General features: G+C 39.0%; 1 protein-coding gene across 1 annotated transcript in view; it reads right to left on the reverse strand.

Annotated features, from left to right (window-relative positions):
* Positions 1 to 16,899, reverse strand: part of TRIM44 (tripartite motif containing 44) — a 164,191-nt gene that overhangs the window by 54,416 nt on the left and 92,876 nt on the right. The window contains exons 3-4 of the mRNA XM_012649645.1: positions 16,553 to 16,792; positions 6,819 to 6,838 (exon numbers count right to left, since the gene is read on the reverse strand). Of these exons, the coding sequence (XP_012505099.1) occupies positions 6,819 to 6,838; positions 16,553 to 16,792 (260 nt within the window). The remainder of the gene's footprint in view (positions 1 to 6,818; positions 6,839 to 16,552; positions 16,793 to 16,899) is intronic.

Raw genomic sequence — 16,899 nt, forward strand, 5'->3', positions numbered from 1 at the left:
TTTTTGTTCCATCTAAAAGAGCAAGCCGAAAAGGAGAATACTTTCTTCTATAATGGGGCAATGCTGTAGCCAAGAGGTTAAGTGTAACAAAGTATTAAGAACTTTTTGGTGCCTCAACATGGCATACCAGAGCCTTTATAAGCTGGACTCAATCCACCTTTTAGTCTCAACTCCTGCCCTAGTCCAGTCATGCGGTTACTCACCATTCCCTACACAGCACACGCGTTTTTACTCCTCTGAGCCTTTATACTTGCTGCTGTCTCTGCTTGGACAGCCGTCCTATCCTTTCCATCTGAAAAAGCCCAGACCTACCCATCCGTCAAGGTCCAAAAGAAATACTATCTCTTCTGATTCTTTATGCTGAGTTAGTTGTATCCTACAACTATTTATTTTAGAGAATCACTATAGAGCCATAGTTAGGAGTTTATGCTCTGGAGTCAGACTACTTGAGTTTGAATGCTGGCTCTACTGCTTTTTAGTTGTGTCATCTCATGAATGTATAACCTCTCTTGCAACTCAGTATTCTCATTTCAGATGAGAAATAATGTATTAACGATTTACTAAAACTGTTGTGAGAAACAGTATAGGTAAATGTTTAAAATACTTCATATGTAGTTGGCACTAATTGCTTCTTTATAATAATTTGTCATAATAATGATTATACTGTACCTAAATATGAAATTATTAATAAAATTGTTTATTTAGCCCTTAACTAGACTTTGAGATCTTTAAATGCAGGAACAAAACCTTAAGTCATCTTCATATCCCTGAGGCTTAGCGATACGGTTTGGATGTTTGGCTTCTCCAAATCTCATGTTGAAATTTGATTCCCAGTGTTGGAAGTGGGGCCTGGGGAAAGGTGCTTGGGTCATAAAGGTGGATCCCTCAGGAATGGCTTGGTGCCCTCCCCATAATAATGAGTGAGTTCTCACTTTATCAGTTCCCATGAGAGCTGGTTGTTTAAAAGAGCCTGGCACCACCTCCTCTCTCTCTTGCTGTCACTCTTGCCACACGATACACCCGCTCCCCCGTCGCCTTCCACCTGGATTGGAAGCTCCCTGAAGCCCTTACCAGAAGGAGATGCTGGCACCATGTTTCTCATACAGTCTGCAGAACTGTGAGCCAAATCAACTTCTTTTCTTTATAAAAATTACCCAGCCTCTGGCATCCCTTAATAGCAACACAAAATGGACTAATACACCTAGCATAGGACCTGGTATACATTAGGCAGTCTAAGATGTTTGCTGAACAAATGAATGAAGAATTGCTCTGCGATCTTTCCTGTCTGAGAAGTTAGGAAATAGAGCTACGAGAGGCAAATGTTATCCTGATAAGCTCTGAGGTCAAATATATAAACAAGGCTGGCCTGCGAAACATCATAACTACTGTACTGGATGGCAAACAAAAGTTGATTAGAGTAGAACAAAGCATGCAAAGTGACATCCAGGCCCCTTACTACTGTGCGCTTTCCTTTAGCCTTATAAAGCCAGAAAAGGCAGACGCATGTTAGAATTCAGACTGTTACTAGTCAGCATTTCCAGTCGGTGGCATCTGCAATAAGCTCGAGGCACCTCAGCAGAAATTTCCAGCAGTGAATGGATTCTCTGGTTAATACACAAAATAAAGTTGTGAGCCTCAGAGGCAAATTTCTAAAAATCAATTACTTTAGCAAAGAGGCTTGCTTTTGGTATAGAAAGGCAGCACAATGCATAGCATGGCTTCATCTTTCATCTGGTTAACGCAGGAGATAAACAAACCATATCGGCATGGGAAAACAAAGTCAGCTCAGGTTCCATAAGAGGGAAATGTGGAAGTTAGGGGACTCTTTATGCCAAAAGCCAACACAGATATTGGAACCCCACTCTGCATAATAAGCAGTCTTGATAGTTTCATTCCATGTCACAACTATCACAGCCATTTTCTTTGGCTTCCACATAGCCCTCCAGAAATGAAGCCAATACAACAACCAAACCATGAATTTGCAATCAGGAAAATGAAGACAAAAGAAACCTAAGGGTATTACTGAGTTAGTTCTCTTCTCTCTACAACCTAGGTAGTCAGAAAGAGAAAGGCCGTATCTCAGGAACATATGGTTATTCATTTAGAGGGGAAAAAAAGAGTACCTAGCATATAGCCTCTGGATAATTTTTAAAGAAACAAAACTGAAAAGGTTAAAAAAAAAAATCTATCAAATTATAAAATCTATACACAGATTCTTTTCACTCCATATTTGACACAAGATTTGTATTCCTCCTGATAATTATACCTCCAAAACTAGGCAGAGGTAGGGGTGGGGGGTAATGAGGTTAATATTTCATGGAAATAAAAACAGAGTACCAGGAGGTTAAATGACTTGCCAAAGGTCACACAGTCAGTCACGGGCAGAACCAAGAATAGAAGGTAGGTCTGCTGACTCTCCTTCAGCTCCTACTCCTTCAAAACATGCTTCCTGTTTAATCACAGAATCAGCATGGGTCAGATTCACACTGATCTCAGCAGGAGCTTTTTGCCCGAATAATAGCCAGCTTTGAAGATGAAAAATTCTACAGAAGTTCCAAGTATGGCTGTTACTATTAAAAAGCCATTTTCTTCTTAGTTTAAAAAAAAAAAAATCACAGAAAACCTCAATAGCAAATCAAAATTTAATCCTGATCTTGCTCCTTCTCTGAACACAAGAGTTTAAGAGTTTTTCTCTCTGACTTCCTCCCACTACACAATAGCTTTTACGCCAACAGATCCTATTGCCACCCCCTCTCCTCGAATACATATTACTTCTCAGCAGGCTCAGGCAGGAGTAGAAAAGGAGCCAATCTGTGAGGGAGTGAACATAAGATCTCCCATAATAGCATAGAGAAGACAGAAAATTGCTGCCAAAAGTGTAAATTGCTTTTTTGCCTGGAAAAAAAAAATCACTCTGAGCTTCAAAGACCACCCTCTTAAAAGATGACTCCATAGAAGTTAATGCCCATGCTCTACATGTTAGGATTTTTGTTCTTCCACACCCTCAGAGAATCCTTGCCAGCTCCATGACTGTGTATCATGGATTTGAGGATTGAGCTACCAGATGGAGAAGCAATAGGCAGCTATTCTGTAGGGTCAATGGAAAGCTTGGCTGGCTGCTCCTCAGGGAGCACCCATTTTGTTGCTAACCCTCAGAGGATACTTTGTGAGAATAAGATGAAGAAATATTCCTTTATAATGACAGAAGCTAAGGAGAGGGGAAGCAGCTTGCAGAAAACAGAGACCACAGCAATTCAATGTCAAAGCAATTATAAGAACTCCCAGGTTAAAGGAAAAGACCTAAGTGATCTTTCTGAGGACTGTGTGAATCCTCTTGGCTTTCATACAGGGTCACAAAGAGAAGAGTGCTGGCCTCTTGGAGATAGTCTAAATGGTGGTTAAGGGCATTTGGTGGTTGAGCCCTGAAGCCAGACAGATGCAAGTCCCAGCTCTGCCACTTATTAGCTGTGTGATCTAAGACAAGTTAATCTCTCTGAGCATTGATTTCCTCATTTGACAAGTGGAATAATCATAAGCTTTGCATGAAGATTAAATGAGAATATATATAAAGCACATTGGACATAATAAACCTTCAATAAATGGGTGCTATGATTAATTAACAGGATGACTACACAATAAAATTCAGGACAAGGAACAGACATGACTGAAAGCACAATACTTGGTCCTCTCATATCAACTGCTTGGGAAATCAAAACAGAAAGGAGGGAAGAAGGCGGGAAGACTTCAGCTGGTAGAAAAGGAGGAAGATCTATTATAGAGAAATATGTTTCCATAGGACAGAAATTATTCTTTGTCCTTCCACTGGGGAGACTGGTTGGAACTTAATTTTCCCTGGACTTTTGTGTAGATAGTAGAGAAGTGGCTATGTGGAAAGAATGCTAGCAAAGGAGACACAGGTATACTGACCCAAACAGAACTGGAACCCAGGGTCTCCAGATTCATTTCTCATCCAGCCCCTGTGTAAGGAGACCCACACTTCCTTTCTGCCTATCTTATACATCAAATCCTCATTTAATACTGTCAGCAAAACAGAAGCCTTTGGAACAAAATTCTGTTTGGCTTGTTGAAATGGTAAGGTGTATATCATAAGTGAGAAAAATCTCAGATCAAAAGCCATCTGCCCTGACGTGTTAATTGGAATAAATTGAGCCAAATGGTAGTTCAATACAAATTAACTGAATGGAACCAACAAGTATGAATTTAAAGGTTAAAAACAAAATCCGACTCCTCTTCCATCTTTCTGCCAAATTGGAATATACTCTTCAAGTGCTCATTGTACCAAAAAGGGTTCTATCAAGTCCCAGTCCAGCAGACTCCCCGCTGACATCCATGGCAGCCTGGCTCGAGGGAGATAGCCTGACATCCTGGTTGCTAGTAAAGAACCTCTATGCCTCTCCACTATTTTGTCAAAATGACACAAAGGTATCTGCAATTAAACTCTAAAGTCAATATCTCACACTGAACAGTATCTGTGAAGGGAATTAATCTCTTCATAAGGTCCTTATATTTTTCTAATCATTGTGACTCTGGCATGTGGCCAAAAAGACAAGATGAGTATGTTTATCCCAAACAGGATGTCCCAAGACAGAAATGCCACTGCTACCCTGTGGAGCCTGCATATTACCTCTGCTATAGTATTTTCTTTATCATGGTCTTGTTTGAACTCTCTTTCTGGGGTAGAAGGTCTAGTGCTCTGCCTGGCTTGAATTTTAAGGACCTAGAGCCAATCTTCAGAGTGGAAGAGCTAGAACGTCAACAAGATAGTTTAAAAGAGTGTGTTTAAACCAAAGGTCTGTGCAAAATAGTAAAAACCTGGCCGTTAACTAGAGAATATATTGATTTAGGTTCCCATCATTGCTAGACTAGTCTAACTAGTTTCCCAGGCTCCTGACCCACCTCCAATTCATTTTCTATTTTGTAGGCAGGAAAGATTTCTAAAATCCAAACCTGCCTAGGTTAATTCCTGTTTAAAATTCTATCCACTGCCTTCAGGATAGAGCTCAAATGCTTTATGAAGGCCCTAAATGATCTGGGCTCTGCTCTACTGGGTTTCTTCCACTCTTGTCTGGAGCTTTTACACAAATTGTTTCCTCTACCTAGAACAATCCACCCCTGTTCCTCCTTTGCCTACCTTCTCATCTTTCAGACCTCTGTTTATATATAACCTTTTCTAGTAAGCCTCCCCTTATCCTCCAAGACTCACTTAGGAGCTCTTCCTAAAGCAGCCTAAACTTCCCTTTTCATAGCACTTCCCCCACAGTGTAAGTGTCCGTGTACATGCTTGCCTATCCCACTAGACTTAGGATCTACAAGGATAGGGACCATGTCTGCCTTAGTCACCATGATACATTATAGCATAGTACTAGACACAACGTAGGGTCACAAATATCTTAAGTGGACAGAAAGAAGGGAGGGAGGGATAAAAGGAGGGAAGAGGAAGGAAAGAAGGAAGGAAATAAACCACAACACAAAAGGAGCCTGGGAATTATTGGAAGATGAAGTTTGAAGGGGTCCTCCGAGATTATGTAGGTTTAAAGCAGGGTGCGCCTGTGGCTTTAGTCACAGTAGAGCTGGATAGATTCTTGCAGTTCTAGAGTAGAGGTTGAGAACCAACTTCCAAGGGAAGGATACACCAAGAGATGCAGATGTTGGGATAACATTTGGCACTAAGAAAGGGGCGCTGGATTAGAGAGAAAGAAGGTATAGGTTTGTAAATAAAACCAAAGGGCCAAATCTTGGCTCCAGTAAGGTGACCTTGGACAATTCATTTATTTTCTTTTAATGAGATCCTTGAACTAGATTGGTGATTTTCAAACTGAATTCTGAGGAACCCTAGGTATCTACAGAAGCCCCTTGGGGTCTACTGTGATAAAGAGAAAAGGTTCCCCAAAGGAATGCGGCCTCACTTTAACTAAAGAAAAATTATTATCTACACATTGAGGTTCTACTTAAAAGTCCATTTGAAAAAAAAGGTGCTTCTGCTAAAAATAAAGTTTGAACAGAAGTGGCCTGGATGGCCAGTGTGATACTTCCCAGCCTTAACAGTCCTCGATCCTTTCCAACAGATGGGACCTGGCCAGACATTGCATTTTTCTTTATACAAATACCCCTCAATTGTGTTGATGGCACAGCTGCAGCATTTCCTGGAGTTTATTCTCACTGCTGGAGCAGAATGATAGGAAAGGTAAGTAAACCAAAGTCCAGGTTCACTGAAAGGCTGAGGCAATAATAAAATGTACTTTTAAAATTTATCCAACTATGGTGATACAGAAGCACAAAGAAACATTTTTTTCCCTAAACAAGTTGTCTGTATCTATGCCCTAGGGTTCATTATATAGGTGTCTTGGGTTAGACATAAAGATATTATAGGTCAGAAATAAAGAATATTAGATCCAGAGCCCACTTGGGGGGGAAAAAAAAAAAGCAATCCAATTCCAATCAAGAAAGAACAATGCAAAATTTATCTAGTCAGTCCACCAGATAGCCTAATTACCATTCAAATGTAGTGCCTACTTTTCTTAACAAGGTATTCTGAATGTGCTACAGAATATAGCAAAGTTACTATCATTACATACTTTAAAGTCTACCTTTATCTGAAGGTTACAGGCAGGAAATGACATAGATGCGGAGGGAGATGGGACTCTTACAAAATAAGATCTTCAAAGCCCAGGCTTAAGGTAGAGATTCCTTTTCTGTGCTGTTGCTTGGCTGTCCATATTTTAGGGAGCATTAAAAGGCCACAAATATCACTCTCCTTCAATTCTGAGAACAGACCAGCAGCAATAATGTGATCTTACCTGGGTCCTTCCTCATCGCCCTGAAAGACAAACAAAAAACAACAGCATTAGAAATCATCACTAATACAGACAGATTTAGATTTCTTTCTTTTTCCCTCTTCTCTCCCAACCTGAAAGCATAGATTGTGCATTTATTGTAACAAAGACAAACCAATGGACATCTAAGGGCTAAGACAAGGGCCAACATAATCCGATGTTCAAACTGCCCAGTGAAGATGAACTGATAATTTGCCCTTGCAAGCAGAGAAGTGAATGCACAGACCTGGGAGGCCTAAATAATAGCCTTGCTTTTCTATTTGTATGGCTGGCAGTATTTAGTTCTGAGCAAACTGAGAGCCCCAAAATAGCAGCGGGTCTTAGGCAAAAGCTGACCAATTCCAAAAGCATCAAGCTGTTTCCTTCAAATACTCATTTCTGCCTTGGTCTAGCATTTTTCCTGCAAACACGAGCACAGCAATTCTAACACAAAGCACACCATGGTGGAAAAGGCACTGAATTGGGACTCAGGAAATTGGGATTCTAGACCAAGCTCTATTACTTACTAGCTATTTGCCCTTGGGCAAGTTGTTTAATTAACTTAGACCTTGGTTTTCTCCCCTGTAAGAGCGTAGATCTGGAATTTGTTGATCCATATCATTCTTCAAACAATGCCTTTTCTCTTTTTCTCATCCACTCATTGCAAAAACAATGTGTTAATGTTATTTTTCCAGGTATTGCAGTCTCTCAGCCTAACTTTATCAGTAGTGATCAAAGTAGATTCCTTTGAACCTCCTTCTGTGAGCAAATGAGATCATTCAAATGATCCTCAAACCTGCCCAAAGGGACCTCACTCATCCTTTTGATGACCTCCTCCTTAGCCATCCAGAGATGGTCTCAATAGAGAATGTACCTTCTGGTTGTACTCCCTAGAGAATAAACAAATGAACGAATGAATGAATGGTTCCTATTGGTGTAAAGCAGAATGAGCTTTGGAGGCAGACACTCTGGGTTCAAATCTTAACTCCATCACCTTCCCGCTGTATTACCTTGCTTAAGTTGTTCTGCCTCTCTTAACTTCAATTTCCTAATTTGCAAAATGGGGTAATAATTATCTCTGTATCATAGGATATGTATGAAGATTGAATAAAATAATGCTTATAACCATTAAGCACAGTGCCTAAGACACAGGATGCACTTAATAAAGGTTATTTATCAATATCAGTAACAATTCGGTATGATTCATTAAGAAGCTATTACATGTAGGTGCTAAATAAGGATAAAAGATAAATAACCCATAATGATCTAACTTTCTAGGAGCTCCCGATCAGGAGCAGGGAAAACAGGCAGAAAGAAAATGAACTATGACTACTATTTTAAGGACTCTACCAAAGACCTAAAATGTTTTGAGAGTCAAAAGGTACGTTGTGAACATTTGCCTCTCCTGGAGAAGATGGGAATGGTTTCACAGAGAAAGTGACATTTATATTGCCACTTGAGGGATAAGTAGGATTTTCCCAGGTTGACAACAGAGAAAAGTAGGAAGGGCACTGAAAGAGCAAGAGCAAAGGCACAGCAGTTTTAAAAAACGTATTGTTTAAGGAAATTTGAGTTCTGTGAAAGCAGAGAATGGGGATGTCCATGTGTGTCTTGGTCAGGAAGTGTGGGGGTGGGACTGAGGGCACTGTGAAGTAGAGTGGGACTGAGGTAAAGAGAGATTGCCAGAGTGTAAGCCTATAAGGGACAGCTACAGCCAGAAAGGTGATTTAAATCAGAATATACACTGGAGGTTGAATAAGAAGGGCACTGTTAGCAGACTGTTAAGTATTTGCGATAGTGGTAAGGGAACTAATCATACCTAGTCTAATGAGAGGGAAGTGGGGCGAGTGGTGTGGGAAGGGTACAGAGGTAGTGGAAGCTTTCTCTGCATTTTGATGAACTGGTATTTCTCATGGTATTTCTCACTATAATATAGCAAGAAAAAAGTCATATAATTTAAATTTAATATGAGTTACATAACCATCAGTGATATAATTAAATCTCAAAACAATTTTTCAATTAATTTTGGATCTTTAAACACAATTGTCTAGGACAACCTTATGGGAAAAAATACCTAAACTTTCTCCCGTGATTTAGCGCAAGTCCTCCTCACAAGTCCATACCTTGGTGCAGTGATTAAGAGATGGGGTTTCTGAGTTATAAAAACATGATCTCAAATTCTGGTCCATTAATCCCACCAGTGAAGCTTTTGGCAAGGCACTTAACTTTTCCAAGGTTCAATTTCTTCATGTGCCCGTGGAAATCCTAATTCTTACCTCAAAGGGCCACTATATGGATTAAAATGAGAAAAATCTATGTAAAATACTAAGCAAGCATCTATTACACTGTAAGTGTTCAGCAAATGGTGTCCATTATTGTACTTTCCCTGAACTGTTAATAACATTTCTAGGGGAGAATGGGGAAAGGACAGAAAAGATGAGGCACAAGGTTTTGCAACATGTTCATCCATTCCTGTTGTTTATGATGCAGGCATCTTTTCAGAAACAATAGTCACTATCACAAAGCAAGAACAAACACACATATAAATTGCAAGGCCATTCTGAAAAGGTCAGCAGACATTCAGAGGATTGCTAATCTTGCTAGTAAAAGATGTGCCATGTGCTGTCCCTGCTCCCTGAAATACGCATCCCTATTCTGAAAGCCTACCTAATTCCTAACCATCCTAACCATCCTTTAAGATCGAGCCTCACTGGGAAACTTTCTAACAGCTTGAGTGGGTTAATCTTCCTCTGTCCTGCACATCTGTAAGGTTTACCCTTCTAGGCTCCTACTTAGAGAAGAGAACTGACAGCGACACCACCACACAGTACCTCCCTCCCTCTTTGGATTTCAATTCCTTGAAAACAGAAACTATGTTTTGTTCACCTCCGTATTCACTGCACCTAACACAGCACAAGGTACATAATTAATAATTAAGAAAGGAAAAGAAGGCAGTGAAGATATAAATAGGATTTAAGATTAATTTCTACCCCCATTACAAGTGAATTCTGGTTTCAAGGAATATTAGCAGTCAGAGTCGCTTACATACCAACTTCCATTTAAATGACTTGTTGCATTTAAGTAGTGCTGCCAAACTCCTCCTTAAAACATCCTGAATGCTCTTGGTTGGCAAACTACACTCTCCTGCAACCTCTCAGTTCTACTTCCACCATGGAAAAGTCATTTACCAAGAATCAAGTTTAATTCCAAACCTGTCTATACCAGTTGAACTTGTAATTATAATGACATATTTAATTAAATAACAAAAAATGAGTGCAAGAGAGACAAGTGTTGCCTTCCTCGAGTTGTTGCTTTCATGAAAACTAATTTGAATGTATCCACAGTATTCAATAAAGTGAATTATGTAAAAATTGCTATCAATTTTAATATAAGTGAAATACATGCAAAATACTAGAAAAAATAAATTATAAAAATCTAACATTCTGCATTCAGCTTGCTTTGAATGATATCCCCTTCATTATAAAAGATATTGAAATTGGACCTTATAAATGGTAGAATATAGGTGTGGTTTATGCCAGAAACATGACATTCAATTCCAATTAGCAACCCCATATTTTCAAAGAAATGACCTTGCCTCAGAATCAAAAAAATGTACATATATATGTTTCAAGTTTAAAATATATGCTTAAGGTATGCATGCATCATTTTTAATAATTTCCCCATCCGAAACAACATTTTCCAGTATCAACTCACTGCAATTCAGTGCTCTCCTTTCAAAACTGGACAAAAGATGAAAATGCCCATGATATACAAATATTTTTTTAATACTTGACTTTGGCAAAGAGTTTTAAAAAATGATGTAACTAAATTCAGCAAAAAAGAGAAAGTCAGAAAATAAAGCAGAAAGGAATACTTCCCAACTTTGTTTTATGAAGCCAATATAACCCTAATACCAAAACCTGACAATAACATCAGAAAAATATAAAAATACAGACCAATATCCCTCATAAACAAAGACATGAAACCCCTTAACAAAATATTAGCAAGCTGAACCCAGATAATACATCATGACCAAGTGGGAGTTTATCTCAGAAATGCAAGGTTGGTTTAATATTGTAAAATTAACCAGTGTAATTAACCATTGCAATACAATCATGGATACAACCCATATGACCATTTCAGTAGATACAGAAGAAATATCTCCCAAAATTCAACATCAACTCATGATAAAAACCCTCAGCACATGAGGAATAGAAGGGCACATCCTCAATCTGATAAAAGGCATCTAGGCCGGGCGCGGTGGCTCACGCCTGTAATCCTAGTTCTCTGGGAGGCCGAGGCGGGCGGATTGTTTGAGCTCAGGAGTTCGAAACCAGCCTGAGCAAGAGCGAGACCCCGCCTCTACTAAAATTAGAAAGAAATTAATCGGCCAACTAAAAATATATAGAAAAAATTAGCTGGGCATGGTGGCGCATGCCTGTAGTCCCAGCTACTCGGGAGGCTGGGGCAGTAGGATCACTTGAGCCCAGGAGTTTGAGGTTGCTGTGAGCTAGGCTGACACCACGGCACTCACTCTAGCCAGGGCAACAGAGTGAGACTCTGTCTCAAAAAAAAAAAAAAAAAAAAAGGCATCTAATAAAAACATCACACTTAACAGAAAAATACTGAATACTTTCCTTCTAAGATTAAGAACAAGGGAAGGATGCCCACTATTACCATTTACGTTAGACATAGCACACTGGAAGTCCAAGCCATTGCAATAAGGCAAGAAAAAGAAAGAAAAGGCATAAAGATTGGAAAGGAAAAAGTAAAACTGTCTGTACTTACAGATGGCATGACTGTCAAAGTAGAAAATCCATAAAATCACTACTATAACTAACAGGTGATTTTGGCAAGATACAAGGTTAATATATAAAAAATCAACTGTATTTCTATATACTAACATAAAAAGTCTGAAAAATAAAGTTTTAAAATTATTCCATTTTAATGGCATCAAAAATATTAAATACCTAGGAACAAATTTAACAAAAGCCATTCAAGACCTTTAAATGAAAACTATAAACCATAAAATCAGACTTACAAATAGAGACATGTTCATTCATATTTTTCTCCATAGCTAATGTCATTTCTCTTTAGCTCCTCTACCTTCAAGATTTTTTTCTTTGTGATTAGTTTTCAGAAGTTTGATTTTGATGCATCTGGGTGAGGATTTCTTAGAGTTTATCTTGTTCAGGTTCACTTAGCCTCTTAAATCTACAGGTTTATGTCTTTCAATCAAATTTTTTAACATTTTGAGCCATTATTTCTATAAACATTTTTTGTCAGTCCCACATTCCTTTTTCTCCCATGACCCTTTATCATTGTCTCACAGGTCCCTAAAGGCAAGTTATTTTTCGATATTTTTTTTTTTTTGGTTGTTTGGATTGGATCAATATCAATGTCTAATTCACCAAATCTTTCCTCCAATTTGCCATTGAACCCATCCAGTGAATTTTTTATGTCAGTTATTGTATTTCTCAATTCTAAAATTTTCATTTGGTCCTTTTTTGTATCTTCTATTTCTTTGTTGAGATTTTCTATTTTTGTTTCCAGCGTGTTTGTAATTGCTCAGTGAGATATTTTTATGACAGCAGGTTTAAAACCCTCATCTGATAATTCCAGTATCTGTGCCATCTTGGTGTTGGCATATATTGTCTTTTCTCCTTAGAGTTGAAATTTTATTGGTTCTTGGTATAATAAGTAATTTTGAACTATATCCTGAACATATTGAGTTATATTACAAAAATCTAGTTCCTATTTAAATCTTCTATTTTAGCAGTCATTCTGTTTACACTCAGAATACATGTCCTGGATCACTTTTGTAGACTATGGTTCAAATGCTAACTTCGTTTATAAAGCCTCTACAGTGCTATTCTGCTCTGGCCCATTCAGATGACAGGACTCGACTCTATAGTCTCCACAGAGCTAGCTGGGGAAGAGGAGGATACCAATCCATCACTACATGGCAGGAGTGGAAGATAAAGTTCTACCCACTAACTCAGCTGGGGAGGGGCAATGCTTAGTTAATGCAGTGGTAAGAGGGAGGAGTTAGAGCTCTATCTGCAGTCTCCAGAGGGCAGGGGTACTACCTTCTTACTGTTACTGCAGGGCAGGATGGAAGTCAGAGTTCCACCAACAGGTGCTTGGGAGATGGGCACCACTTATTATTGAGAGGAGCAGAGACAAAAGTGAAAGTCAGAGTTTCACCCTTAGGCTCTGTGGAGAAAGAAAGATATCTCATTACTGCAGAGGAGGATATAAAAGAGGTTTTGTTCCACAGCTGCAGTGCCAATTGGGATTGGAGAATAACTTTTTTCATGGTGCTCATCCCCAGAATAGGCAGGTATAATCAAAAGGTTTCTCTATGACTGAACTACCATCCTTTTCCCAGTATTTTGGCCAGAGAAAACTGGCTTTTCTTGGGTGTTTTCTTTTTGTCTGTGTCCATTAGTGTTTCCAGTTTGCAGAGCACAGAGGCCAGGATATATAGGAAGCAAGGAAAACCCCAGAGAATTCACTGCTTTGTATTCCCTCAAGTCCCAAGGTCTCCAGTCAGTCTGTCATCTTTTCTCCACCTTTAAGAGTCTTCTGGTAGGTTACTTCAGTATTTTTGCCCAGGGATTTTTCCTGTGATTAGTGGAAGGAGTAAAATGGAATGTGTTTAACTGCATCTTATTCGCAACGAGAAATTGCACTTTGCTTTAAAGGCATCAAAAATAAAATGGATTGATGAGTGGAAGATTGGAAAGATGGCTACAATTGCAATGAACCGAGTATGGCAAAATGTTAATGGTGGAATCTAGGTGGCAGGTATACTGGTATAACCTATAAAATCCTTTCAACTTTGCTATATATTTGGAAAATTTTATAATAAAGTGTTGGGAGGGAAAATCTTTTGGCTCAATTCAAAATGCAGGTGATTTTTTTTTTTAAAAATTCCATAATATGCAAAGGGAAGAACAGAATTCCTCTGTTGAGTGACAGACAGGTACTGAATATTTGCTCTGACCATTAAGTTACCAGATTAACTGGAACAAGAGGCTATTAGATAATAACAGCTCTTTGTAAATGCTCTAGCCAGCTGAATATTACTTCTTGTTTTCAACAGCTTATTTTGTCCACAGCCTGGTCCTTAAGCCTTGTCAGCTTCTGCATCCCCATAAGAGTAATTCCATCAGAGTTAACAAGCATAGTGCAGCTGAGGTACTTAAAGGACAATTAATGTTCCAGAAGGACTGAATTCACTATCTGAAATAAAAATAAAAGAGAGGGGCTAAGTCTCAAAATTAAACCTTCATTTTTGAAAGAACAACCGAATCAACATATAGAATAAACGTGGGAGTCCAATTTGAGAGGAATTTGGGAAAGAGTTATACTATTAATCCCTTGAGTTAACTCTGGTTGAACTTTTTGTTTATTAAGACACAAAACAAGCATAAGCAAGAACAAAACCCCATCTCCACAAAAAACAGAAAAATTAGCTGGGTGTGGTGGCATACACCTAAAGCCCCAGCTACTCAGAAGGCTAAGGCAGGAGGATTGCTTGAGCCCAGGAGTTTGAGGTTGCAGTGAGCTATGATGATGCCACTGTTCTCTAGCCCAGGAGACAGAGCAAGACCTTGTCTCAAAAAACAAAACAAAACAAAACAAAAAAGAAGACACGAAGTGATCACCTCAACATTGTAAAAGGTCTTAGGTAATGCAAACTGTCTAGAACACTGATTCTCCTAATTTTTCCCACAAATACTAATAGGACACTTAGTATAAAGCACACAGTAGGGAAAAAGCACAGGCCCTGCAGTAGGACAGACTTAAATCTAAATCCTGGCTCTGTTTTCTGCTAACTAAATGACAGTAGGTCAGTGTCTCTGCAGTTCTTGGCATCTCAATATCTCATCTGTAAAATGGAATTAATGAATGCTGACATAAGGATTAAATGAAATGACAAATATAAAATGCTTTCTTTGCCATCTAGAAACTTATTTACACACATAATTTCTTATTTACACACATAATTTATTCCGGGGAGGATAAAATGTAAAAGAACAGGAGCTATTCTTTTCACACATGATGAAAATTAACAGATTGACTGAAACACTAGAAAAAAAAAAATTTTCCTTGGGGCCATAGTGTTTTATTACGAAAGTAGAATAAAACCTTCAAAAAGAAAATGATCCCATCTAATTTAATGAAAAATTTGTTATTTTTTATTGTTTTCTGTGCATGAGTGATATGTAAATTGAAAAACAGTTCATGTGGCTCCCAAAGTAGAGACAGGTGAGTTACATATGCTTCACAAGGCCCCAGGCTCAAAACATGGCAGTTAATGTGTCAATCAAGAGCCATGGATAGGTACAGCAGGTAACTGACATTTCCTGTCAAGATGATTTGGATAATACCTGCCTCCTGGATTACCTTGGCTCTTCTGTTGGCTAGTTTATTCTTCTATTGGCTAGTTTATTGTTCTGTTGGCTAGTTTATTCTCTCCCAAGCCAAGGCAAGACTGCCAGTTAAGGCTGAACTCACTAAGTCAGCAGCAGTCCTGTAAAGTCCACAGGACTATCTAGATTTTCTTCTGAAAGGACCTACCCTAAACCTATCTGGCATTGGCTTGACCAGAATTTTCAACATAATGCTATGGAATCTGATGAACAGAAGCCGCTCCCTAGTGGATGAAATGTAAGTTTTCTGTTTTTTTTTTTTTAATGGCTGCCTTACATTATTTTTTAGAAATAGATTCAAAATGCCTAAATACGTTGTTTGGTAAATTGCTTAAGATCCTTTTATTCCTGTTACAAAATAACAATGACTATTAGTAATTCACATTTATACAGTGATTCAACATTTACCTTGTATCTTTCAATTTTGTTTTTTTGGTTTTTTGCACTTTTTCAATCCTTACAATGCCCTACCCCATGTGTCACTTTTGTTTTTTTGGAGACAGGGTCTCACTCTTTCATCCTGGTTAGAGTGCAGTGGCATGACCATAGCTCACTGTAACCTCAAACTCCTGGGCTCAAGCAATCCTCCTGTTTCACCCTTCCAAGTAGCTGGGACTACAGGCATGCACCACCATGCCCAGCTAATTTTTCTGTTTTTCACAGAGATGGGGGTCTTGCTCTTGCTCAGGCAGGTCTTGAACTAACGTCAAGCAATCCTCCTGCCTCGACCTCCCAAAGTGCTATGATTATAGGCGTGTGCCACCGTGCCCGGCCACATGCCACTACTAATCCAGCAGTTATGTCCCAATTTATATGAGTAGCTCCTGAGGCACCCTTTTCCTATTCACAGAGTAAGTCCAAAATCTTTCATTCGGCCTGCTTTATGCTCCACTTCCTGATTCGTTCTCATTCAGTCCAGTTCTCATCTCTATTATGACTTCATTCATATGCTCATTTCACAACTTGGGATCTGTCACCTGCTCTCTTCTCTCTGGCTCTGATTTCTAACTTCCCTCCTTCACCGTGATTAGTATCTGCCTAACTGACTATACTCCTTTAAGTCACGATGGGTAAATACTCTGCCAGGCCCAGCCACTGGGTGCCCTAGTGGCCAATACTTCCATACTGGTTTATATACCAGTTGAAATACTTATAGCCTATCTAAGCTTTCAATTTATTCATGTTCCTGGACCACAAGGGAGCATTTCCAGAGCTAGCAAATGTGGCAGTTTCCTCCTTTTTCTCCTACTACTACTAATTATGGGTATTTTTGTTTACCTCTGCCTTTGGCTCAGCTGATTCATTAGAGGTATCAAGTTGTTCCTTGGCTTGGGCCATCTGAGTCATCAACCTATCCATGTGGGATTGGATGTCTGCCAGTATCTCAGTCACATGAGCTGTGGCCATTGCTTCCTGGATGTCCACTAGATGAAGGGCCTTCTGCTCCTCATCAGCAATCACTTTCTGAACTTTCTTAAATTCCTGCTGTATAAACACCTTCATCTGGTCCCGAGTCACCTGTAGAACACAGACAAGTAAGAATAAGATGGACATACAAAGAAATGAAAGAGTAGAGTTATTGCTACACAGCCTTCGCCAACATACAAACCACGGTTCCTATCTGA

The sequence above is a fragment of the Propithecus coquereli genome, unplaced genomic scaffold, assembly GCF_000956105.1.
Source record: "Propithecus coquereli isolate 6110/MARCELLA unplaced genomic scaffold, Pcoq_1.0 Scaffold30, whole genome shotgun sequence".
Taxonomy (NCBI): domain Eukaryota; kingdom Metazoa; phylum Chordata; class Mammalia; order Primates; family Indriidae; genus Propithecus; species Propithecus coquereli.